The sequence below is a fragment of the Siniperca chuatsi genome, linkage group LG5 (genome assembly GCF_020085105.1).
Source record: "Siniperca chuatsi isolate FFG_IHB_CAS linkage group LG5, ASM2008510v1, whole genome shotgun sequence".
NCBI lineage: Eukaryota > Metazoa > Chordata > Actinopteri > Centrarchiformes > Sinipercidae > Siniperca > Siniperca chuatsi.
In genome coordinates, this window is record NC_058046.1 from 26,263,846 (window position 1) to 26,291,174 (window position 27,329).

The 27,329-nt window shown below is 38.8% G+C and overlaps 1 protein-coding gene and 1 long non-coding RNA gene across 2 annotated transcripts in view; one reads left to right on the forward strand and one right to left on the reverse strand.

Moving 5' to 3' along the window:
• On the forward strand, positions 1-19,906 carry tars1 (threonyl-tRNA synthetase 1). The gene is made up of 19 exons (XM_044195311.1): positions 1-168; positions 1,014-1,091; positions 2,143-2,333; positions 5,885-6,008; positions 6,876-7,000; positions 7,777-7,894; positions 7,981-8,045; positions 9,200-9,278; positions 9,518-9,664; positions 10,572-10,670; positions 11,159-11,325; positions 12,135-12,297; positions 13,791-13,928; positions 15,758-15,835; positions 15,922-16,022; positions 16,445-16,549; positions 16,791-16,863; positions 17,673-17,787; positions 17,895-19,906. Exons 1-19 carry the CDS (start codon positions 109-111, stop codon positions 18,041-18,043), a joined length of 2,175 nt encoding a protein of 724 aa, XP_044051246.1. The 5' UTR covers positions 1-108; the 3' UTR covers positions 18,044-19,906.
• Positions 18,254-27,329, reverse strand: part of LOC122875833 — a 10,510-nt gene continuing 1,434 nt past the window's right edge. The window contains exon 2 of the long non-coding RNA XR_006377925.1: positions 18,254-18,594. This is a non-coding gene — a long non-coding RNA (uncharacterized LOC122875833). The remainder of the gene's footprint in view (positions 18,595-27,329) is intronic.

Here is a 27,329-nt window from a genome sequence, read left to right on the forward strand (position 1 = left end):
TATCCGGGAAACGTCATCAGCCCTCACCCGGCACCCTGACTGCTTACAGTAGATATTACCCACACTTGCAAAAGTTATCTCTGAAAGTGAGGTAGCTTTTCACTTGTTATGGCTGACCAGACTGTCGTGGAGAAAATGAGCGAATTGCAAGTGGACATGGGAAAAAAGGTGATACTTAACTTTCATGACCGGCTACATTTAAGTCATATTAGCCAGCTAGCAGCAAGCCTAGCCTGTAGTCAGATTCATGCTGTCATTCGGCTTCCAGCAATGCGGTCTTAACGCTTAGCTTTTATGAGTAACGTTATGTTGGCTTTACTTAAATGTTACTCTCAAGATGACAGAAGCATTGATTTCACTTTTGTTTCATTCTGTTTAAGTTAGGCGGTAAATTGTGCCACATTGCAATTAAGCGAGCTCAGTCGGCTAGTTTGGTTTGACTAACGTAGCTTTTACTCGTATAGCTTAGTATGGATTGGGAGAGAGCCTTACGCCAAACTCAATTCACAACTCTGACAATTTTATGTTTCACTGCTTATCGGTGGGCTTACACCCACGTGAGACCAATACATAGGACCTTACATGAATCACTTATATTCTCTCTTCAAATCGGCACGCACCCAATGGACCAAGCAGATTTAAAAAAAATATAAAGCACACAATTAAAACTGGTTTGTCCTCCCGCAAACGTCAAACAATAACCCTAGTGTGCGTTACAAGTTGGAGAGCGCTGTCAAGTGGCGTGAACCACTTATAAGTTCTCATTGGATCACTTGTATGCTTAAATGATTTTTGTGTAGTGTTTATGTGCCTAATGCTCCTTATGCTGCTGTATGTTACTATTATGTCACGCATTGTGTAAGTGTGTACTTTTTCCATGTGTATGTAAATAGTGTGTAGTTTGTATCCATGAAGTTGTCTGCTTCATACCAGCTTCATACTAAACTTGTCTTAAATCTCACTTCCTTCTTGATAAAAGTTAATGAACCTCACGGTGGGATTTTATTTGACAGGGAGGAACTGAAAGCAGTAAAGAAGGAGGAAAGAAAAAAGCTAAAAGTGCTCCTGGGGACACTGGAGGCAGGGCAGAGGTGAGTTGTTAAATTAAGTGTTGGAGTGCATGTGGATGCTATTATAGACATCATAATGATGTCTTGTTTTACAAGAACTTAAATCATGGTGTATGTCTAATATTTGTGTAGATATTGGTCATTGTATGCTCAAAAATCTGAAAGCAGCCACCCACCAGCATAATGGTTGTTGATGTTTATAATCAGATTCTAGTATAGTCAAACATTTAATCTACTAAAACAGAACTGAGAACACATTGAGATAGTTCCAGCTCAGAGTTTCAGAGCAGAAAATATTTCAGCAATCTAAAACAAAAACTATAAATATTAGGTTTTGGTTTCAGTCCTTCAGAAGTGCAGTGTCAGTGTGTCTTTGTGCTCTTACAGTGTGTACAGATGTTCATTATTTAAATACATAAAGTAGAAAATAATTTACAACTACGCTAATGTGTGATCAACTGATGGACTTTTTTTCTTTAAAGGAGCTGTAAGGGACATTCAATGCCACTAAATGTCGAACCAGAGCACCAGTATCTCAAACCAAAACAAATGGGCGCCACAGCCCACCAGACTCCATTGAGGAAAAACAGCAATTTTACATTGCAGATCATCGTAAAACACACTTCATTCAAACTGGACAGAAACAAAATAAAATTCACCAAAACTGTCTTTGTTAGTCTTTCCACTGTTCCAACAATCACCAACTCTGGTTTGGTTGAAATAAATCATTTTTTCACTGCGTTAGATAAGAAAAGAAACAGCCGTATATTGCTCTCCTCATAGACGAACAGTTTTACATGGAAGGACTTGCATGCATTAACATGCATGTGCGGCTGTATAAACAAAGCACTGAGAGGCTTGGCTAATAACAAAGGCAGAGGGAGTGTGATGTCTTTCTCTGCTCAGGATGCCATTACTCCACTATATCTTTACATAGCAAATAGTTGCTTGCTGCTGTATTCATGTTCAGAATCTCATATACAGAACCTTTAAGAGGGACATAAACTTTTTCTATTTACTTCCATTTACTCTATTTACTTCCATTTACTCATCTCTTTTTGTTGCTGTTCAGCTATCGCCACCACCTCAGTATATTGAGGAGCGTCTTACTTTGTACGCAAAGCTGAAAGCTGAGCATGAAGCCCTGATGGCTGAGAGGGCTGCGAAGAATAGCCGAGCCATCAAGGTGACCCTGCCTGATGGAAAGGTTGTGGAGGCTGAGTCCTGGAAGACCACACCATATCAGGTGGCCTGTGGAATCAGGTGAGTGTGATGATGGGATCGCTGTAATTTTTACTTATTAAGCATGACACCTCGCTTTCATTTAGCACAAAAAAAAAAGGAAAACCTCAAGGGTGCTTCAGGAATGTAATTTCTAAAGAGTAGCTGTCAAATTTATTTGTACAGCTTGTAATCATTGTTACAGTTTCAAAAGGCTTCAGAACACCCACATTATGAAAACAGTAATTGGAAATGACACCCGCCAACCTTAGACCATCCACCGAAGACAAAAAAATACTCTGACAAAAAACCTCATTAGTTATTGCCTGAAGATAGTCTGAGAATGATCTCCCTACCAGCATGCTCCAATATACAATAGGTCAGAGTGTGTTAACAGAGATTAAATGTTGATAACCAAAGGTCACATGACCAAGACAGTAAACTCAGTAAAAAGCTTCGGGAAATATGAAACATTGCTCCATTTAATCAGCCCCGTAATTTCTATTAGATGCATTGAATATGTGTATATGGCTGGTGTTTTTTACCTTTTTGTAAATAGTAAAGCTACATTTATATAATATAATGTAGCTTTATTCCAACGAAATACCATTCACGGTGCAGGCCAACCGGGAGCAATTTTTGTCCAAGGACACTGCGATATGTGGACAGCAGGAGGTGGGGATCGAACCGCCAACCCTGTGATCGGTGGACGAGCTCCTCTACCTCCTGAGCCACAGCTGCCCATAAGCCTGTGACCAAGGGAGAGTAGGAGAGTTTTTTATTGTAATTTCAGAAGCAAGGGTGTACTATAAGCGGCATCCCTTTATCTACTCCTAGGGCTCTGGATATACAGTGGTGTGCAAAAGTGTTTGCCCCCTTCCTGATTTCTTATTTTTTTGCATGTTTGTCACACGTAAATGTTTCAGATCATCAAACAAATTTAAAAATAAGTCAAAGATAACACAAGTAAACACAAAATGCAGTTTTTAAATGAAGGTTGTTATAAAGGGAAAAGAAAATCCAAACCTACATGGCCCTGTGTGAAAAAGTGATTGCCCCCTAAACCTAATAACAGGTTGGGCCACCCTTAACAGCAACAACTGCAATCAATTGTTTGTGATAACTTGCAATGAGTCTTTGAGTCTCAGCGCTGTGGAGGGATTTTGGCCCACTCATCTTCGCAGAATTGTTGTAATTCAGCCACATTGGAGGGTTTTCGAGCATGAACTGCCTTTTTAAGGTCATGCCACAGCATCTCAATGGGATTCAGGTCAGGACTTTGACTAGGCCACTCCAAAGTCTTAATTTTGTTCTTCTTCAGCCATTCAGAGGTGGACTTGCTGGTGTGTTTTGGATCATTGTCCTGCTGCAGAACCCAAGTTTGCTTCAGCTTGAGGTCACGAACAGATGGCCGGACATTCTCCGTGAACAGCAATTAAACATGCAAGCGAGCACACTTCTCAAAATTGATAACCGACAACCGAAATAATCCCAAAATCCTCTTTTCAAACATTGACCATTTAATTAACCCTGTTTTTATGAAGTGTAGGAGTATATCTACCAACTTCAACTGGGAATTGTTGGATCTCTGTAAATATTATAAAGAGTACAGTCTAGATCTGCTCTGTATGAAAAGTGCAATGAGAGAACTTCTATTATGAATTTGAGCGCTATAAATAAAATTTAATTGAACTATTAGATCAAATTTTTGTCAATGTCAACCTATGAATCTTAATACCCCAGAACCTTTGTTTTTACGTGAGGAAACACTGGAGAAATTTGTCCTGGTTGATGCTGAGATCCATGGCAAAGTTATTTCAAACCCGCAACCTGCTTCTTAGATCCATTCCCACATCCTTTTTTAAAACAGTTTAAATCTTTTTATTAAGATTTACTTAACATTGTAAACTATTCTCTTCAGATGGGTGTCTTCCCTACTGCTCTTACCACCATATTTAAACCTCTTCTGAAGCGAAACTATTTAGATGCCTCACTTCTTAATAACTACAGACCAGTATCCAATTTGCTATTTTTTAGTAAAATTGTAGAGAAGCTTTTTTTTAATTAGTTAAATGATTTTATGAACTTGTGCAATATTTTTAAAAAATACCAATCTGGTTTTCGGGGCAATCACAGCACAGAGCCAGGTCCAATATGGATATTAAAAAACCTTCTGTATTAGAACTACTTGACTTCAGCGCAGCCTTTTGATACAGTAGATCACTCGATTCTTTTAGGTGGACTTCACGGTCTGATTGGCCTCTCTAGTACTGTTTTTAATTGGTTCAAATCTTATAGATTAGAGAATTTTTTGTAAGCATGGATGAATGGTCATATAAAACCTATAAAATTAATTGTGGTGTTCACCTCAAGGTTCAATTTTAGGTCCTACCCTTTTTAACCTTTACATGCTGACACTTGAAAAATGTTATCAGGAGGCATGGTATACATTTCCATAGCTATGCTGATGACACACAGCTTTACATTGCCGTGTCTCCTGATAACTCAGGGCCAATAGTTGCCCTTTTTAACTGTATTTTAGATATCAAGTTATGGATGGCTGAACATTTTCTACAGCTCTCAGGACAAAACTGAAGTCTTGGTTATTGGTACTGAAGCTCAGCACTGGCTACCTGTTTGCTTCAGAATTCAGAATTTTAAGATCCTTTTTTATTGGTTTATAAAGCTCTTAATGGTCTTGGTCCTACCTATTTAGCAGATTTGCTTTTAGCCTATGAACCCTCAAGTATCAACAGGTCTTCTGGTAGTGGCCTTTTAATTATCCATAAAGTCAGAACAAACCCACAGTGAGCCATCCTTTTATTACTATGGTCCAGCGTCTCTGGAAGAGCCTTCCTGAAGACCTGAGGGCAGCAGCAAATGTTATTTTATAACTCAAGACCTACCTTTTTAGTCTGACTTTTAGTTGAACTTTATTCCTGTTTATTTGTCTATCTATTTATACATTTTAATCTGTTTTATTACTTGGTATATCCTTTTTATTATTTTAAGTTTTTATCTATTTCTAATCCTGCCTCTGGTGTTTCCTCATTGAAAATTTATGAGATTTATGATAGCGTTTCCTCAGTTCCTGTTTTTATTGAGCACTGTTATTGAGTGCTTTATTAATTACAATGTCATTTATTACTTTGTGTGTGGTATTGGGGGGGTATTATGTGTTACATTTTGTTTGTATGAAAAGCACTATACAAATAAAATCTGATTGATAAATAACTATCTAAATTCAAATATAGAGCAAATACTATCTCACATTTCTCTTTTCTTCTTGAAATTGAAAGCTACAGTTTGGCTTGCCATTATCATGCAGTCATGCATGCATCTAGTTGGCATGTACTACCTCAAACAACAATTTGATAATCAGTATTATTAGTAATATTGTCACTCAGACCTGATTTAATGTCATGTTTCTATATTGTAGCTGCAGGGGATGTCACAGATGGTGTTATATTTGACCTCTTTTGACCAAGCTTATCTGTTTAAATTGATCTTGCCAGTATGTCAAAATATGATTGATTGATTTTGTACATATCAACATTAATCCGATGTGGAATATTTTCATATTTTACGTCCAGTCAAGGCCTCGCCGACAACACAGTGATTGCTAAAGTGAACAACAGTGTGTGGGACTTGGACAGACCTTTGGAGGATGACTGCAGCCTTCAGTTGCTCAAGTTTGATGATGAGGAGGCTCAAGCTGTAAGTCCATCTCATCCCTGGTCTGACAGTGTTTATATTTAGTTTTTTCCTCCACATATGGATTAGGAGAGGAGAACATAGTAAAGTCATCTTAAACACCTTCTTCTGGATGCACATTTTGCTCATTTTGAACACCAATAACTATACTCACTTGCCCATGTTTTAACTTAACTCTGAGAAAGCCTATGAAAATATTTCTGACATGCATTGACACAACAAATCTGTTGATTACTTACCAGTACACAACATCTTGTAGAGTTATTTGAACCTTATTGATATGCAGTTAGGGCAGGCTAACCTGAGTATGCAAGGTTAAAGTGATGAATGAGTAATAAGCCTCAAAGCTCTGTGATTGACAAAGTGTCCGAGCCACAAAGACATTAAGAGGAGACTAGAGAATGTAAAACACTGCTGCAATTATGTACTGTCATTAAAGTGGCAGCAACTGGTCTCTAAGAGAATAACGAGACTTTTTCCTCAAATAAAAGCCCAATTTCAGCGTCATTGTCTATAGAAGTTGCTGAATATTTTACTTAGCCATTTGTCAGTTGAGATTTTTAAGTACTGAAGAGATTCCAAAGTCTCAGTCAATTAGCTTTTTATGGTATCATTTGTTAGTAGGTTTATCTGCATATTTTTCAGATTTTTAACATATTTTGTATTGTTTTCATTCAGAAGAATCTTACAGTTTAAGTAGTTAAGCAGCACAGTGAATGATTACAATAACACACAATAACATCAGCACGACATGAAGGTCAACAATCATCATCAACAGCACAGTCATACCTCTCATTTTTAATAAACACAAATGGATAAACTGTACTGCTATTTTGCTAATCAGGCAATATTGTTTTGTATATTGTTTAGGTTTACTGGCACTCCAGTGCCCATATCTTGGGTGAAGCTATGGAGAGGGTGTATGGAGGCTGCCTCTGCTACGGCCCCCCCATCGAGAGCGGCTTCTACTACGACATGTTCCTGGAGAACAATGAGTGAGTGGCACAGGTTTTGGGTTCAGATTTGTCTGTATAATTAGTTGTGTTAGTCGGCTCTCAGTGTTATTTTGGTGTGTACTTCAAGGCTTAGCAGCTGTCAGTCTGGTTCACTGTCTAAGACTGGCAGCAAACACAATAGGTGGATTGTAATGACACTAATGCAGTCAAGCTGGATTTTTATTGGGCGTGGTTTTGAAATAACATCTTTCTATATCTGCCCACAGGATTGGAAGCCTAAAAGCAAATCTATTCAAAACACATAACTAGAGATTACTTCCGTGAAGTTTTGAAAATGTGTTGAGACACCCTCAGAAATCTGAACACTTCTTCCTCGTAAACAACTTTTTCACTTGACCTTTCCCTGAAACAGATGCATTTCTCCCTGCTTCAGGCAGCAGGAGAGCGTGAGGAGTGCGGTCTAATTAATTCCACAACCTCTTAATGAAGTCATTTTATGCTAATGGGATTCTTGGAGACTGTTTTTTGCAAGGATATTTTGACATTGCTCAAGCCCTAAAGCCAAGGACTTTTAACTATTTGCCCACGCTTGGCAGAGGTTATCAGTTTCTGGAAGTCAAAGAATTACATTGGTGAACAAAAGGTCTGGGCACATGGCTAATGTTTGGTCCCATCCACGATGCCCTCTAGAAACACTGGCAGACTAAATTTAGCATTGAAGGCAGTTTGCATATTAATGTAGGAGTACGTAAGACATTCAGTCATTGTCATTGGATGTCAATTCTTGTTGTTTTATCTTTTGATGTTTTGGACAGGGGCGTATCAAGCAATGACTTCCCGTGTCTTGAGACCTTGTGCAAGAAAATTATCAAGGAGAAACAGCCATTTGAGAGGCTGGAGATAAAGAAGGAGACTCTGTTGGAAATGTTTAAGGTATCTGAAAACACAAACTTGTACAAATAAAAACTAAAATAAGTAATAAGTAACAGAACTCTAAAACCACCTCTTCTTCTTGACAGTACAACACCTTTAAGTGCCGCATTCTGAATGAGAAGGTTACCACTCCCACTACCACAGTTTATAGGTGAGTCCAGGCCCTGTGCATGTACAAGTTTTTTATTATTAAAGTATAATTCTGGTGATAGTCTATATTTTTTGTAGTGTAAACAAATCCCATTAAAAGACCAAAACCAAGAATAAATCATTGATGATCATTCTGACAAGTATTGTCTGTGTTGCCAAAGCCTGATATAGCTTATTCACAGACCTCCTTCATTACAATGAACATGGGCACTGTATTATATTTTGATTCAATCCCACCTACACTGTCATGCTGCCGTAAACACACACTAGTGCACCAAACCCGCTACTGAAAATAGCCCCCAACAAATGCACCATTTACTTCTATTTGTGTAATGTTTGCTAAAAACTACAATGTCCAGCTGTTCTAAGAAAATGATCTAGCCTCATTCAAGAAGATTTAAAGATTTATATCTTCAGTAGAAACCATTCAGGGTTCCAGACTAACTTTTTGCATTGGTGGCACTGGGGCATCTCTTATGGCCTAAAATTTATATCACGGTATAATTTGAAGCACTGGTGGTAACTGTATGTATCATGGTATATTCACTTTTCTTAAAATTTCTCTCTTTTTTATTTATTTATTTATTTATTTATATTAAAAATATCCCCATTTTCATTCTACTTAATTCTCCACCTTATTTTAGTGTTTACTCACAAAGTACTTTAATCTGCTTACCTTGCTTTTCCCTTCAGTTCTCTTTTCACCACACACCGGTTTGCCCCACACCTACTTAGGACCGGGGACAGGGGAGACAGGTGGAACGGTTACCTTTGTCAATGATGTCTGGGCTGGGCCTTTCAGGCCCGGGGACAAGTGGAATGGGCACCGCAGCATTTTTGAATTATGTTATAAGGTTGTGATGTTGCTCACGGTATCTCCTGTTGGCACGCAAGCAATGTAGGAGGAGTACAGGGCGTGGTGTCACACATGTGACATGCAGAGCACATGCAGGTGCATGGGCACCACCAATGAAAATGTTTAGTCTTGAGTTTTGGTATTGAGAGATGAACTAATGCAACCTTGGTTTTGGTCTTTTTATGGGATTTGATAGTGATGACAAAAATGTAGAGTATTTTTAGCCTTATCCTAAACACAACTGGTTATTAGTTATCAGCATTAAAAAAAAAAACACTCATAAACATTGTACATTTTAGGTGTGGTCCCTTAATTGACTTGTGTCGGGGGCCCCATGTGAGACATACTGGGAAAATCAAGGCACTTAAGATCCATAAGGTGAGCCTTTTTGTTTTCAGCAGTGCTCTATGTACAGCAAACCGGTTGTTACTGTATATGTGGATTTATTGATTAAATCAGGCAGGATTTCATGTACCGTAGCCTGTGCCCCAAATGTCTGGCAGTAAACACATTTGTCCCCATTTTTAGAGCAGAGTTACCTTATGTTTTATTCTCAAGGGATGTGATGGACCCAAAAGCATGATGAAAACTAACCTACTCCTTTTGTGGTGTGCTAGAATTCATCTACATACTGGGAGGGAAAGGCTGACATGGAAACCCTCCAGAGGATCTATGGAATCTCCTTCCCTGACCCCAAAATGCTCAAAGAGTGGGAGAAGTTTCAGGAGGATGCCAAGAACAGAGATCACCGCAAACTAGGCCGGGTATGAACTGAAATGTGAAGAACCTGTCAGTTAGCAAAAGAGTTAATGTCCATAGTAACAAAGGAAGGTTATTTACGGTATGTTGGTATTTGTTTTTGAGTTGCAGTGATGATCCCACTCAAATCAAATATGTTAATAATAATAATAATAATAATAATAATAATGCAGGTAGTATACTTCTAAAGCGTAGGAGCCAGGATTGGGATTGTGTCTGATCACACCTATTCAACAGACATCATATTCAAAGCCATTTCTGAACAGTGTGAAAATAGTAGGCTACTCCTGGTGCATTTGCAGCAGTATAGTTACATTTTCTGGTAAAGAACCATTATCTTACAACAAGAAAACCTTTTGTTTTGTGTTTTTAAATGTCTAAGACAAACACTTCAGAAAGTGTCGCTTACTTACTAATTGTTGGAAAGTTGTTCATTTACATGTATTGTTCGTTTACATCAACCTAGAAAGAAATACTGAGGATGGCATATAAAAAATTTACCCATGACCCATTTTCAGTTATGAGTGATGGCAAAATTAACCCATTGCATAAAGCAGCATTCAATTAGATGTTCTTCACAATCTTAGGAACAGGTTTGTTAAACTGTGAGGCTATCTTTATTGCCATAAAACAATCTGTGACTTTGTTGTTGACAGGGAATTTGATGGTTCAGTGTGTGTGTGTGTGTGTGTGTGTGTTGTTGCCATTCATTCAGTATAATAAAAGGTGTGGGCTGTTACAAGCAAGCAGGAGCCGAGTACATTGTCAGACAAACCCTTGTTACATTAAATATGTGATGAGCTGTTGCATTGTTTCAAATTGAAACCAGTTTGTCCTGAGTGGGGGCTCTTTTTTAATTTTCCATCACGCTAACAAACTTTTTTTTTTATTTCTTTATTAATTATTATTTAGGAACAGGACCTTTTCTTCTTCCATGACCTGAGTCCAGGGAGCTGCTTCTTCCTGCCTAAGGGAGCCTTCATCTACAACACTCTGATTGAGTTCATCAGAGTAAGTCAAAGCTGTCAGACACAGTGATCTCACTCTAAACTTTAAGACAAGAAAAGACAAAAGGGTACGAGTCAGTTTAAATTTGCAGGGAAACCTGGGGAAAAGGGAAGAACAGATTTGGACCTAATAAATGGATAAATAATGTACACGAGATACAGTATATTGCTGCAATTTTAAAATCACTTTAAGCGTCATTCTTTATACAGATGAGTAGGAAAGGTTTGGTTTTATGTTGATGATACAGTTTTATGTCATGGTCTTGAAACTGATAAACTAAGGGCTAATGAATTAAGTCTTAGAAACCAGGGGCTGCCTAAACTGGGATGTGAGTATGCAGCGACATAAACAACAATACAGTTGTTTGTAGTTGTGATGTGTACTGAGCATTCTGTGCTTCATTTTCATTATGAGTTGCTTGAGGTGCCAGTAACTCAGAACAGTCTTATTATAGTCTTCTTTGTGAGTAAACCTTGTTCTGTCTTTGGTAGAGTGAGTACAGGAAGAGGGGTTTCCAGGAGGTGGTGACGCCCAACATCTACAACAGTAAGCTGTGGCAGACCTCCGGCCATTGGCAGCACTACAGCGAGAACATGTTCTCCTTTGAGGTAGAGAAGGAGACCTTCGCCCTCAAACCCATGAACTGCCCGGGACACTGGTGAGGCCTCTCTTTTCTCACATTCACAATTGTTTGAAAGTATGGCTTTAATTTCAGCAAGGAACTAGAAAATAATGAACAAAGTGTAACAAAAAACACATCCACTTCTGTTACACACTGTGTATCAAGTCTTGCTTTAGTGTCAAATAGATATTTTTTGTTGGAGGCAGGGCTGTTTGTTTTTCTCCGGCATTAAATGTGTTTGGAGCATTAAGTGAGCTTAGAGTACTGTTGTCACAATATAAAATGTTTAACCTTGTTAAAATATTTCAATATTTAGTTTAACATCGAACAACAAAAGATTCTACCATTAAGCAATGTTTCACCACACTTGAATAGCTGTATAAGAATTTGCACAGGGGTTTTGTTTTCAGTAGGTGACTCATTCTTTGTCAAACAGCATATTTCACTACTACGATAGTTTGTCATCCAGTTCAGCTCAACTTGTAATGGACTGATGCGCTTGCCATGTTTTCAGTTGTTGAATGACCCAGTTCAATTTACTGCTGAATTGTGGTGTAAAGAGCCAGACTGCAGCTTTTTGTATTCAAATTTTTTTATCTTCTTTTTACTGTTCCAATCTTTGTGCTATCCACATGGGTAGCCCCTCTGGAGATCATACTGAAATGGAAATTGAGCTTGCAAACACATTTTGTCAAAGTGTTGGATGTCGGTTAAATCAAATATTGATTATCTTTCATAGTAGTATTGAAGCAGTAGAGCAATTTTCAGTTATTGTGATAATGCTAGATTGAAGTTGGCAGTTGTAATTTGTGTGGTTTTCACATTGTCTGTCTATTTGGCTCCAGTCTGATGTTTGATCACCGGCCACGCTCCTGGAGAGAGTTGCCCCTTCGCATGGCTGACTTTGGCGTCCTGCACAGGAACGAGCTGTCAGGAGCCCTGACGGGCCTCACCCGTGTCCGCCGCTTTCAGCAGGATGATGCTCATATCTTCTGCTCCATGGACCAGGTGAGGCCTGCACTGATGCAAAAAAGTTGCCAGATGGGAGCAGTAAATTTGACTTAAACAGCAACTCCACCAATTTTACACAAAGTCTGTTTACAAATCTTGTATTATTGTATATGTGAAAAAAGTTGTATAAAGCCTTTTGTGGCTCCAGAGGGAGCAGCATGAAGTTTGATTAATTGTCTCAATTGTGATGTTACTTGAGGCGGCATTGGTTGTGGCTGAAGACGACAAGTTTGAAAATGAAAATAATCTGGAGGTGTGGAGTTAGGAAGACGTGAAGATACCAGACCGTTGTAGCCTGCTCCTCATTTATGATTGAGGCTAACGGCTCAAGGCTACATTAGCCACAACTAGCATAACACACCCGAATCTCTGATGGAACTGTCATATGCAGTTGCATGCTGGGTACTGTAGGTGCCAGGTTTTGACTAGGAAGAAGAATGTGTAGAATAAAAAAAAAAAAAGGACGATAAGTCTGATTCTGCTGCATCGATTTTGCTACTTTAAAAATCTGTCCATCATGAGCCTGACAGTGTTATAGGAGTACAATGCTAAATTGGTGCAATGCTCTTTAAGATAGGAATTATTCATACCACTGTGACATTTTGGCAATACCTTTTGATAAATGTTTCCACTTACTATTATACCTGTTTGAAAGAAGCCCAGTTTTCAAGTCTCTCAGTAAATCAGTCTTGCTGGCACAGTTCATTGTATAAATTTAGGTAATGTTGTCAGTGAACAATCTGTTACATTCTCAGGTAAAGTGAGAGGACTCTACAGGCTGCTGCAGCCTAGTGTAGCAACTTGCATGTTAAGTCCTTTCACCAAAGAGGAGCACTGCCAATATTGATACACACAAACAGGATTTTGGAAGGCTAAGAGATTTCTTAATTGGTTTATTCAAATGTAGTAACGCAGCAACTTGCAGCCAGGATCCCAATGATTTTGTTTTCTCTTTATCACTTTATCCACATGACACTGGATTGGATGGTTAATTATTTGATTTCACTTTGTACACAAATTATTTCACTTTTAATTTTCTGCAGAGGAGAGGATATGTTCTTATACTTGCCATGAAGTTTAGAACTGGGGCAGGGGCAGTCTCAGGCCTTCGTCCCCTAAGTGTAGACTTTTGCTTGGGCGAGAGACATCTCCCCTTGAACATAGAGGCAATTTCTTCTCAGTGTTTTATATCCTGCTGTACCACATGTTTTTTTTTTTTTTTTCATGTCCAAGCTGCTTGCTTATAACTTGTGATTGGTCACATGTAGTGGAAGTGCATGACTGCCATACTGTGACTTCAGAAATTAAAAAGCACTTCAGTACAATGCACAATTGCTACTGGCAATATTCCATCATGATATATTATCTCCAATAATTATCCCCATATTCTTCTGAATACATCATATAATTCAGTCAATACACCAGAAATTAAACATGCAACCATGTCCAGATGGATGCAAATTATATTGCATTTTATTTTTTTACCCCAGATTGAGGAGGAGATCAAAGGCTGCCTGGACTTCCTGCGGACTGTGTATGAAGTGTTTGGCTTCACTTTCAAACTCAATCTGTCCACAAGACCAGAGAAGTTCCTGGGGGACCCGCAGATCTGGGACCAAGCAGAAAAGGTAATCAGAAGGCCTCTTGTTTCTCTTGTATGGTTGAAAATGTGATCTGCACGCTCACAAAGTCTCACTGGAGAATTAAGATAATGATCTGTGATATTATCAAGATGGAAATTTTGGAGCCACTTCACAGACAGCAAATGGAGGAGTGTGATTTGTAGACCCAGAGAACATTTTTTATATATTTTAATGAATAAGTTTTATTCTGTAGAACTGCTATCTCTTCTGAAGCAGAAAATACTCGTTTATCTCCAGAGAATCTACATCAGTTCTATCACCGTCTGCCTTTGCTGTCATATCAAATTCACTCTCTGTGGACCAGCTCTATATTTTACATCTTGAATTCAGCTTACATTGATCTGGGAGAGAGCAGGTCATGTTATTACTTTGTTCAAGCTGGTTTTAAATGAGAGTGAGTGGGTTAAACTGTGTGATTAGTCTTTATTGCTTGGTGCTTTCAGCATTAGATGAAACACAGTGAGGGACTCTCTTGGGACAACTTCAAGTCTAACAGATGAATCTGCAAAATCAACACTAAATGACAGTTGCTAGATAAAGGTGCCACAAGTATACTGTATTGTTTTTCAGTAGCACAAGTATGTGAAGCACATAGACATTAATTATTAGTCTTGCAAGCTTTTTACTGGCAGGCTCTGAATGGATGAAAAGGTGTCTGCAGATTAGTCTTAACATTTGTTTTCCTCTTTAACTGATTGTTAGAAGTATGTTTTCATTTCACCAGTGAAATATTACATCAGTAGTGCACATTGCAACACTTGATTTTAGCCACAAAGATGTTTGATTATTTAGTTTTTCCTCTGTTTGGTGTTTTTTCTTTTTATGCCGCACTGTTCCCAACCATTTGTCATATCCCCCTCCATTGATTGTTATTTTTATCATATTGATTGTCTCAGTTTTGGCATCTTAATCTACTGTAGGCTGCTTGGAGTTTCAAAATGCATCCTCTCTTTTGTCAACAGAAAAGGCTCAATTTTTCTCACCCACTTGAATGATTTTACTTGGTTTTAAGCTCCAACAAGTCATAGTGGCCCACAGGGGACTGTATCCACATTTTAATAGATGACAACTCAATAAGTAAGGTCAAATGTGTGCCAGATATAATGCAGATACAGGTATTTTATAAACTTTAAAGAGCTTCTTTTAATTTTCCTCCCTTGTTTACAGTTAATGGTGTCATTGTTCTTTCCTCTGTGCTTCATTTTCAAGTGTCTCTTTTGCCTGCTGGAAGCAATATTTAATGTTATTTTATTAACAATCAATCCAGTGGCCACAGTAACTATTTAAATATTAAACACTTTGCAGTCTGCTGATGGAATAGACCATTGAACTTAAAGACTACAGTATAGAGATTGTGCTAATAATGGTATACCTCTCAGTTTGTACAGCTCACAAAATAAGGATAATATGAGGAGCTGTGGGGGAGAGAAGAGAATTATAATAGCTTGTAAGTTGTACAGCTGTTTAGTTGACCGATCAGGAGACTTTTCTCTGGGGAAAACACTTTTCTAAATTCAGCACTGACTTTTGTGTATGCAAACATTAATCATGAAAAGTGGAAAATTATATACACAAAAAAATGGCTTGTAAACTTGGCATAGTGACTGGATCAGAACTTGCTGCATGTTTCCCTCACCTCATTAACTCCCACAAGCAACCATAAAATATTACTGGGACGTTAACATTTCTCAGTTCAGTGATTAGGTCCAGATGAAGTAAATGTCAGGTCTGAATATACAGCTTTGCTTAACACCACTGTTTACTTGCATGTTTGTCAGCCATTGAAACAAAGCAGTACTTGTTTGTTTTTACAGCAACTGGAGAACAGTTTGAATGACTTTGGGGAGAAATGGGTTCTCAACCCCGGTGATGGAGCTTTTTATGGACCAAAGGTGAGCCATGCACTGCAGTAATGATATACTTTAACTGTGAAACAGCAGGAGGGTCAGTGCTGATTATTTGTGTCTTTTCTTTGCAGATCGACATTCAGATCAAGGATGCCATCGGTCGGTACCATCAGTGTGCCACAATTCAGCTTGATTTCCAGCTCCCGATCCGCTTTAATCTCACCTTTGTCAGGTAGCTCTTCTATTCACATTAAAGTAAAATGACAGAATTGAATATAATTTTTGTTTCTGCAAATGCTCATGTGTATTAAACATATTGTAGTACAATTAACCTAATCAAAGACAGAAGTTTCATATTGGAGAAATCAACGTTATGGGATAAAATTAAGTGCTGATGTGAAAGCAGAAAATAGGATTGGCTTAAACTATACGATGTACCAAGGTTTTTGTAGCTGCCCCAGATGCTATAGATTTTTTTTAAAAATCGTTAAACTTGTTTTGTTTTATCCAGCCTCTCTGTCTTGTTAAAAAAACAAACCGTGCAGCCCTAATGATGAGAATATGCTAATTTCTCCAGATGATCACTATTGATTTCTGTCTTTGTGTGAGTTCCTAATTTCTTTTTTTCCCCCCCTCCTTCAAATGACTTTGTAGCCATGATGGTGATGACAAGAAGAGACCAGTGATCATCCACAGAGCTATCCTGGGATCAGTAGAGAGGATGATCGCTATTCTAACTGAAAACTACGGAGGCAAATGGTTTGTAAACAATTCATTTTTTCAAAAGTTGACTTGTCAAGTAGGCGCCGACTCCATACATAAATGTTTGTTTTTTTGCATTTCTTCCTGAGCACTTAATAATTTTCAGATTGACTGAACAGAAATATATATATTTAAAAAAAAAAAAACTCAGTTCTGTGGGGGTGTAAAGATTTGCTCAGATACCTTGCAGAATGTACCTGGCCTGCTCCTCTAACCAGTTAAATGTGTCCTGTTCCAGGCCACTGTGGCTCTCTCCTCATCAAGTGATGGTTGTACCTGTGGGACCGACCTGCGAGGAGTATGCTCAGAAGGTAAGCACTGACCACAGCTACTTTAATTCACCACTAAGCTGTCTGTTTTATGCTTGTTGACATGGCCATAAAGTATTTAACTTGAACTAGATGGCTGATTAAAACCACATAAAATACTGCCACTGCCTCTGAAGTTCATGTTTCTGCATCTTTAAAGAGACTTAAAGGAAATCTACAGTTTAGAACAACTTGGCTTTTATTTTCGTAGCTCAGGCCATTGGTTCTGTTAGTAATGACAATATTGTAATTGCTGAGATCTCAGGATGTGGTGACATTACTAAAAATAGGTCCAACGGTGCAAAAGACATGAGGGGTCAGACATTCATACAGGTTGTAATCAAGCTTTCACATTAGCCAGATCAGTTATTACTTTTTTTAGAACAGACAGTTTGTAAGAGAAAACAAAGGCAAATTATTACCTAAACACATTTGATTAACATGTTGGCTGATTTACAACCTCTGATCGTCTGACTGCTTGTGTTTTTTCCCCTTTGGGCCGACAACTGATGGCCAGAGTTACAAAGTAAAACCCAAGTTTACCTTTTAAAATGTGTGGAACATGAATTTGATAATTGTTTTGTGTTGAACACATTGCTATTTACACAAAAAGAAACAGCTGTACATTATTTAATTCACACACTGTGATAATAATGGTTACAGAAATATAATCTTCATTACAGCCAAATTGACAGCTAGTCCAGATTTGGAAGATGTCTATTAAAATAAGAATTTTAAAATGAAATTAATGAATGCTTAAAAGATGCTGGCATGCCCTTAACTGTTTGTTGTTTCTCTGGTTAATGTGGCAGGTCAAGCAGGAATTCCACAACAGCGGCTTCATGGCTGACGTGGATCTCGACCCCGGCTGCACTCTGAACAAAAAGATCAGAAATGCACAGTTGGCTCAGTACAACTTCATCCTGGGTCAGTGGCAACACACACTCTTCTGTCATGTCTGTCGTTTCCTCTCACTGTCCATCTAGATATTGATTTTATTTTGTCCTCTTTGCATGTTTCCCTGCTTGGAAAAGTGGTGGGAGAGAAGGAGAAGACCAGTAACACTGTGAATGTACGCACCCGGGATAACAAAGTCCATGGCGAGCGCACTGTGGCGGAGTGCATTGAGCGTCTGAAACAGCTCAAGACTACCAGGAGTCGAAACGCTGAAGAGGACTTCTGAGCTTTCTCAAACTTGCTGCTATCAGCTCGTCCTTCTCTCAACAGTACCTCAAGTCTGGTAACTTTAAAAGGGCCATGTGGTTGAAAACTGCTTTCACATTGTTACAGTCTCTGCTTTTTGTCCCCTTGAAATGAAATTTTTCATAAATAACAATTGTGTCTCTTTATTCTGCTGTCCTCTATTGGCTCTTTACTGTATCACTATGTTTTCGGTTATCAAGTACGTGGCTGCTGTACTTGTGCTGAAATTAAGTATAATTGTCCTTGTCCCTTCTGCTTAAATGGAAATACAGCTAGTGAAACGCAGATTAGGTCTTTCACCAGCTTTACAGAACACCTGCACAAATGAATGAATTGTACCATAAAACTGATTAAAACAGGGGAAATGGTTTGTATAACTGTCTTAACAGTTTATCAGTCATTCTTTCTTCAGAGAATTGTGCATGGGTTACACTTTTGATAATTAAACAATATTCTTGATCTGTATGTTTTTATAAGATTTACCTTTTTCTTTCTTATGCTGCTGCAAACAAGTCTGTCCATCTGTCAACTCTGTCAGAATGTGGAGAAAAAGACAGTTAATGAGCATTAAAAGCATAAACTAATTAATCATACAGCTGACAGTCCATAGGTTCTACGCAGTCTAAATTACTTATCAAATGTAGTGTTTTCAAGTTCAAGATCCTGCATATTTAGGCCAAAGTTGAAATGATTATGCAGTTTGAGACTGGAAACATTTCATTTTCCACAAGAAAGTGGCGGACATTTGGATGGGAGTTGTAGAGAATTGTCAGAAAGGTGTTCCGCTTCTGTAAAAGTGGATCCTTATCACCTTCCTCCACTAGTGCATCATCACTTAGGATGGAAATCAGTGATGTGCTGGACTGTAAACACCGGATGCTTCTCCTTATTACATGCTTACTGAACTCTGAGACCATTTACTTCTGCTATCTGCACCGTTACACTAAAGCATGAGTGAAAATTTTCATTCTAATACTCTGTCTAATCTGCCTTATATATTAAACAGTGGTAGGAGCCTGTCTGTATTCCTTTTTTCATAAGAGGAAAATGTATACAATTACACGTACTGTAACTACCTGGATGAAACATGCAGAAGAGATAACACAAATAAGTGCGTATTAGTGCTCCAGTTATACACTTACACTGCATTTCTTGATTTTTTTTTTTCTACATCTGCTCATTATTTTTGCTCCGAATGTGGAAATATACTTGGCCTACTTCAATTTGTTATACACTTAATAGTTTTTGATGATACTTGCACCCAATTCCCACTTGCAGTCTCAGATTATTATTTAAACCACTAGTGGGTGCTACATCTGTGTACTCAAGCTGCACAGCAGGAATAGACAAATAGTGAGAGCAATGTGTTTCAGCAGTTTTAACAGATCAGTGCTAAGGGATTTTAGTTTGTGGGGAAAAAACACTACACACTTGGTAAAAGAATCTAAACTGCTTTTGTTGTGACTTTACATGTTTTTAATCACTCTTTGCTTACTAAGGTTGAAAATTCATTAAGTACTTAACAGGTGTAAGATTTGGAAACTCCTGCCCTGATAATGGCTACAGGAGATATTACTAACTGTTCCCTGTTTTATTTGGAAATTACCTATTTAAATCATGGAAACTTCTCCCCTTAATTTAAGATGGAACATTAGCAGTAAGGTTAAAGTTAGAGTGAAAGATGTTCTTACAGTTGCAGAAGAGGCCTCAAGCGCTCTGAACTCTGAATGCAGCCCAGTGAAAACATTGATTTTGGCTGCTTGACAAGTTGCAAGTAATTAAAATAAGTGAGAAGCCATCAGTTATTTTGGCCAATTTGCACCAAATAAAATATGTTCACAGGTTTGGTTTCTTGTCTATATTTTATGCTCACTGAGACATGGGTCGGTGACATAGTTAAAGAAACTTATTTAAAGTTCTTTGTTATTATTTTGATGGATGTCAGAGTTTGTTTTGTAAAAATGTTTTATGGTAATGTTTCTGATTGCAAATGCACTTTTAAAAAAACTAGCCTAATACTTCTATACAAACACTAGCCCAAACCCTTTACTTACTCATTATCATAACGATTGTAAATATTCAACATTTAAAGTTTACTTCTCTGAGGAAACGAGAGAGAAACAATTTAACTACCAGAGCAAGAGAGATTATCTCTGTGTTGGTTTAAGGACACCCTCATATCAAATCTGACCACAAGGTGGAACAGCTGGACCAGGATCTTGTGGGGGGAAAAAGGAGTGGGGCTAATGTCAGTGGAGTGTGGGAGAGAAAAACATTTTGATAAGGGGTTAATGAAAAAGTCAATGGAGTAGGAGAGTGTCAACAGGCAGAGCGAGACAGCCAGAAATCTTTGGGGATTGAGCTCGGCTGTTGTCTCTCAGCCTCCCTGTGAATCCTCGCTCCCTCCTGCTCCGTTGGATCCTTCCTGTATGCTTCACTGGCAACCTGGCCATGAAGGGTCACAACGCTTCAGTGAACTGAGCAAACTTTTCTTTCTCTCGCCACACATGCATTTTAAGGTATCGATTCACATTGTAAAAAGGTCCCACTGTTGCAGCTCTTTCCGTACATGATGCTGGGATAAGTCATGGTATGAAAACCTTTCAAGTGAGCTCTTTTTTTTATGACAGAAAATTCAGACAAGTCCATAGTTTTGAAGACCATTTCTTGTTTTCATACTAATCTTTTTATGCTTTGTGACTTTCCTGTTTCAAAAAACACTCAGTTTCTCAGGTTAATTATTAATAATGCTTTTGAAAGCTACAAGCTGTCCCCCAAAACACAAGTGATAGTGGAGATGAACTACATCCCTGACCATATCCATGGGGAATTTTTCTAATGATCTGGCTTATTCTTGCCAAGAGTTAGATGAGAAGAAGGATGCCACTCTCATGTCTGTATGGTAAATTTGAAGCTGGGGCCAGCAGCTGGTTAGCTTAGCTTAGCATAAAGACAGGGAACGGGGAATCAGCTAGCCTGGCTCTCTCTAAAAAGGTAACAAAATCTGCCTATCAGCACCTCTAAAGCTCAATAATTGACGTGTTATATCGTTTGTTTATTCTATACAAAAACCGAAGACCACAATTCGCCATTTTTCAGGGGGGTTATGATGGACTATTTCTTGGTAACTTCTGGGCATCTCTGCTGGTTGCCTGGCAACTGCTCCCAGCCATGAAATAGTTTGGTACATGACCCCCCTTATTAATGAGGTGGTGGGGAGATTTACCATTGGACAGAGCCAGGCTAGCTGTTTCCCCCTGTTTCCAGCATTAATGCTAAGCTAAGCCGCTTCTGGCTCTAACTTCATATTCAACACACAGATATGTAAGTGGTATCAATCTTCTCATCTAACTCTTGGCAAAAAAGCTAATTAAGTGTATTTCCCAAAATGTCAAACTATTTCTTTAAAGCACATCACGTATGCTGACATTTCTCATGCCATCTGCCTTTTTTCCCCTCAGCATAATAAGTTGTTGTTCTTGTTTTTGTGTTTATTTTCCTTTGTCACCGTGACAACTGACAGCAGTCACTGCTGTTGTATATTCTGTCTGTCTGATGTATGTAAAAGGTTTTTTCCCCTCTCCTTTTTTTCCTGACAGTGACAGTCAAAAGCCAAAAAGCCTCCCCTGTGACACACTACTGTTCCTACCCACGCGCCGCCCTTTCATCCTCGAGTTGCTTCTGGACCAAAGAAATACATATTTGAATGCTTACCAACCATTTTCTTCTCCAGAATATTTCTCTGTCTCTGCAGCTACTCCTACCACACGCACACACATGCATACAACCTCCTCCTGCACTATAACCCCTTTGCATAAATGCAACAGAACCCCAAATTATGGTCAGCCGCTTGTGAAGTTAGTTTTGCTTGGGAAAACCAAGCTGCCATCTTTAATATCATAATGTTACCAAATTATATGGTTCTAATTGGGAACTGTTTGATCACACTTTCTGGCATCTGGAAAGCTGGTGTGTGACCTTAACAGGCTTTTTTTTTTCTCATCTCAAAAGTATGACCTTCGCTTCTGACCCAGCATAAATTAAGGAAACCACTTCACACCAAGGAGAGACCTTCGCAACCAGTCACACCCTGCATGTAGCCAACACTAACAACTCACTGGGAATATCTGTGATGTAGGTCTGGAGCATCTGCACACAAGACAGCTGCATGTCTCGACGAACTGAGCAGCAGTACAGTGGTGTAGTTAAGAGCGTGGATCTAAAACAAAACTACAGAGAATATCCAAGATTTGCGGCAGCAGTTCAGTTTGTGTTGCAGAAATTTGGTCTGAACTGACACCATGCCATATGAATAATAGATGCGACACCACCCGTCATGTTCCAGATGCGTTTGTTTCTAACTGATTTTGAAGTGGATTTTTTTTTTTTTACAAACCTTTACAGTTGAATTGCGGTGCTTAGCTCAGTTGGGTCAAGTTTGCTTTCTTTCTACTACTTTGAGTGGCAGAAGCTGGACCCTTCAACTGTTTATCCATTACTTTTAGTTAATCATTACGACTGTTACCTTTAGCTAACTATTCAGCTGTTTATGCATTCATTTTAGGTAATTTCATCTGTTTATTACTTTTAGCTAACTATTTCAACTGTTTATCCACAAATTTTAGGAAATTATGTCAACTGTTTGTTCATTACTTTTGGCTAATTATTTCATTCAGCTACTCCACAATCTTTCCACATACCTTGTAACAACTGCAGAAATACCACCTTGGGTTCAAGTTTGGGAATCGTTGATCTAGACCACTACCATCTTATGATTTCCCTTTCAGATCTATCCAACAGGTCGTTTCCCACAAAGTCACAGTGACAAGTATTATTTTAACAGGTGTTTAATAAAGTTTAACATTCTTGGGTTGCAACTGGAGTAAAAGCAATTAGCCCCTGACACTTTAAAACCTCAGTGTCTTTTCCACAAATCAGCATTTTAATCCTAAATGCAGCACCCTCAGCATCACAGTAGCAGCCAAAGTGTTTTTTTGTGGCTAATATGCTCCTCATGGTAAAGAATTACTGTACTGACCGTAAATCACCCATATGCACAATCCACCTTCCTTTCATGCCTGTGTTTGTTGAAATTGGCCCACAGCACCAGTCCAGCATGAATCTAGCAGCCTCATTACAACCACGCAAAAACCCATTACTCTGCTCTGCCTACGGGGAATAACACCTTTTTCTTCATTAACCAGCGATTGAGAGCTGTTACACACAGTTTCCATTACTTTGTACTGTACGACCTGATGCAAAATAACTCACCGCTCACTCAATAGACTAATTTTTGACAGACTTTCTCCTTTAACACATTCTGTCCTCAAGCAGAATATCCTAGCAATAAGCAAGATACTTATGTCTTTTTAGAAAATGTACTGCCATGAATACAGCATTTTTCCAGGTAACACTTGCCTTTAATAATTCTGTGCAGCCTCTGACTGATCCCCAAGCAGTTCAACTGTTAGCTGGCTGTTTCGACCATGAATTCCTCCTTTTTCACCTTGCTTTAACTCACACACAGCCTCTTCCTTATATGCAGCCAGCCAGATGTTTAGGCTGGAAGTTCTCCACAGAAGAGGCCTCAGTGGTATGCATGGTTGTTATTTATCTAAATTGTATTTTTCTCTTGAACAGCATTTTTTTTTCTCCTTCTTTCTGCTTACAGGGTTGGTTTACCTCTGCACCTCCTACTACCAAAGTAGGAGGTGCAGAGAGGAAAGCTTTGCCAGCATACCCACAATTCACCAATGGCTGACGGAGCTGATGAAGTTGAAGTTGACAGCTGCATAAATCACTGGCTCATGGTGCTAATAGGTGGCAGTATAAAATCAAGCGCAGACCACCCATGCTGCGGGGCAGGAATAGGAGCATCAAGTCATATCTACCGTGCAGCACTGTACAGCCATCCGAAACACTTAACCCCCCCCTCTGGCTGCCCGGCCTGTTCCAGTCCAAGGGGCTCTCTTAGCAACACAGGAAAGGCCCGTCTGGCATCCCCAGTGCAGTGATTCATATTTGGCACTTTCATAAAGCTTCAAAGCTGCTGGAGTTTTTTGGGGCCTATTGTCAAACGTTTCACTCCTCAAATGCCTTTCGGAAAAACCTATAAACATTTCAAGGCCAATAACCAAACAGGAGCCTGTGCCTTTTCCTCTTTCATATGAAGATCTCAGTACGTCGAAGGATACGTTGTTTTTTCCTCTTCACAGAAAGGGCTGCACACTCACCATTACCCAGATTTTTTTGTGTGTGTGTGGTATATTTCCACATATGAATGGAGAAGTGCTTGAGCTCATTCAGTAGAGCTGCTAAGAGAGGTGTGATGGTGGCTGTTTGCAGGGCCTCTTCTTTTGTAAAAGGGGAGATAAAACACAGCAGAGCATGAGGGGGTGGACCCTCATCGCACAAAGCAGAGCATATTGCTCAATAACAAGGCCTGGATCCCTGGGTTTTCCACAACAAAACTCTACCTTGGGTGAAGGGCCCCTGTGTGCCCCCCCCCCTCCGTTTTCGCCATGTTTTCTAGCATGTCTGAGCTTCTGTTGTGTCCTATGACTATTACATATGATGAGTGTGCTGCAAGTTTCCCAGGAGTGCAATGGTAGAATAATAAACACAAATCCATACAACTACAATATCGCTTTCTTATTTTCTTCTAAAATCTAAACACACTGTGACACATTGTCACAGATTTTATAGATTCTACCTGATTCATTCCTACTCTGATGCTTAGAATAGAGCAAATACGCACACCCAAATCGATCAGGATTTTCAGTAGTTTCTGTATTAAGCACAGCTGGTAATAAAACTGATCTCATGTGGCTGTTAAAAGCGGTGGGAGAGAACTAAAACAGTAAACAAAACAATCATCTGAAAGACGCTGAAATGCTCCGCAGAGCGGCGGAGAATGGCAGAGTCGGGTGATAATTCTGTGGGTTTGTAAGTGACACCTCTCACATACATGTAGTTATTTGATCCATTGTTAATATAGAAATAACAGCTTTAAGAAATTTTAAATGTTGCATGTCTTCAACAGAGCTGAAACGATTAGTCAATTAATTATTTATTGCAGCCCTAGAAACATGGTTCATCTTTGCGTGAGGTTTGCAGTTTAAAGGGGTAACACTAGTGTTTTTTTTAAATCTTTTTATTACCATTAACAAATCCCCTGCAGAGACCATAATCAACTTTCTTATGAATAGATAAGAAAAGAAAATAGTGACAGCTCCATGCTCTAAAACCACTCTTGGCCCACAGTTTTTCAACTCATTAAGGGTTTTTCCTCAGTTCATTTAGGTGTGAGAAAAGCTCAAGCCTGCCAAACCACACAGCAGAATTAAATGCGAGAATTTGAATCAAGGGAAGACAAACTAATCACACCTGGAATTCACTTCACCACATCAATACCCTGCTGTCCGTTCACATGTCTTCTGTCTTTACTGACTGTACACTTCAACCTCTGCCCGAATCCTCTGGCTCTGATGCACTTAAGCTGCTACAGGGTGTCCTTTACTGCCTATAAATGGCTTGAGGTCATCTCTCATTAAACTAGAGTGTGCAACAAAATGATTCCTGGCTGCTTTTGCCCCAGACGATAAAGCCCGAGTGTTTATGGCAACTACCTATACTCCACTCTCACTCTCTGCCCAGGTGGGCTGACGTGTGGAAAATAAAATAAATGATGTCGATGTTTGTAATGCTGCAGGAGGATAAGCCTGGTCTGTGGTTTATGTTATTGGTTAATGTCAGCAATGAAGTTGATTAATTTGCCGAAGTAGCAGCTGCTGTAAAAAATGTGCTTTGCTTGAATAATTAGTGGGGAGTTCTTTTTTATGGGGGATTTTGCTGGATTTTATGAATAATGATTTGCAGTGTTTTTGTGTGTGAATATAAGCATCAGTTACCTTTGTTTAATTATATATGTAACCTTGAAATGTTTAACTGGTAATCCTCAAATTAAAATTTTGGTCTAAAACTTTTCTTGACTGATGTTGGATAAATGAATTACCTGAAGTGTTACTGTGGACAAGCAGCAGTTTGTGGTGCGTGATCTGTTAGGAGGGAAAACAGAGTTACAGTCGGCGGACAGGCAGTTCTTACAGAGGAGAGGCCGAGTTGGAGCTGTTATGCTGACCATTGACCACAGCTTAGTGTAAATGGTACAGAGTGGTTAGTGTAGGCTATCTACCAGTATGTATCTATGCATTCATGTATAAGTATGCAATATGCTTATGCACATATTGATACAAAGATGAGTGATCTTAAACTTAAGTTCTAGACTTAAAGTTAGAATTTTTCATCTCGTAATGTTTGAGTTCCAATGGATCCAGCTAACAGACAGTGAAGCGCTAATCAGTGATAATATAGGAGGATTAGTCTGTGTATGGTGACTTTTTCCAATATTAGCTGCTCTCATGGCTAAATTTGAGAACTTATTGATATAGTTAGCCAATTTTAACTAATTTACTGACTTAGGTTGGTGCAGATGCAATTTGCGCTTGGTGAGTTTCTAAGGACATTTCGAAGGAAAACCTAAAGCCGATTAAAAAAAGTGACAAAATTAGGTTTGAAGGTTTTCCTGTGATTTTAAAATTATTACTTCCAGTGATTTGGGATATCACTTTCTTAGTATGAAGTTTGATTTTAAATACAGAACTGTTGTGATAATTGTGATAATTAATGATAAAATGGTGCACTCTGATTTGGGGATGGAGTCTTGCATGTCTGATTAATCCACTTGTTTAATTGCCCACAAAGTATTTTGCACTCCAGTTAACTCATAATTATTCTAAAATAAAATCTCATTTTAGCATAAAATGAATTGGAAAAAGTAACACTGCAGCTGAAAAGCTGATCCAGTTATATTACTGTAATAATGGCATTTTGAGGTCAGTCTTTAACTACAGTAGTAGTGTTAGAGGTTTAGAGAAGGTGTCTCTGTTTGAGTCACACAGCACGTATACAGTACGCTAAAAATCCCAGGTTTCTGCTGGGGAAGGGAGTAAGATTTTAGGCAAGAATTCCAGGGAAGTACTGGGATCTCAGTTCTCAGTATTCAACCATAGAGAAGATATTCGGTAATCTAACTTTAAAAAAAAATACTCATAAAAGTTATCTGTTATTTGCTTACAAAAAAGCAGTTGCAGTAGTTGCAGTGTCCTGTCTGCACTCAGGTATATTGCTGTTGACAGAATCGCACCTGTGACTCTTTGCTTACAGACCCGTCTTTGTAACCACAACGCACACCTGCTTGTATTTAC

Excerpts from the sequence above, each read along its gene's own strand:
- tars1 (XM_044195311.1), top strand. The coding sequence starts at position 109 with ATGGCTGACCAGACTGTCGTGGAGAAAATGAGCGAATTGCAAGTGGAC. Across the intron at positions 1,092-2,142 it reads ACACTGGAGGCAGGGCAGAG|CTATCGCCACCACCTCAGTA; the intron begins GTGAGTTGTTAA and ends GTTGCTGTTCAG. Across the intron at positions 15,836-15,921 it reads GAGCTTTTTATGGACCAAAG|ATCGACATTCAGATCAAGGA; the intron begins GTGAGCCATGCA and ends TTTTCTTTGCAG.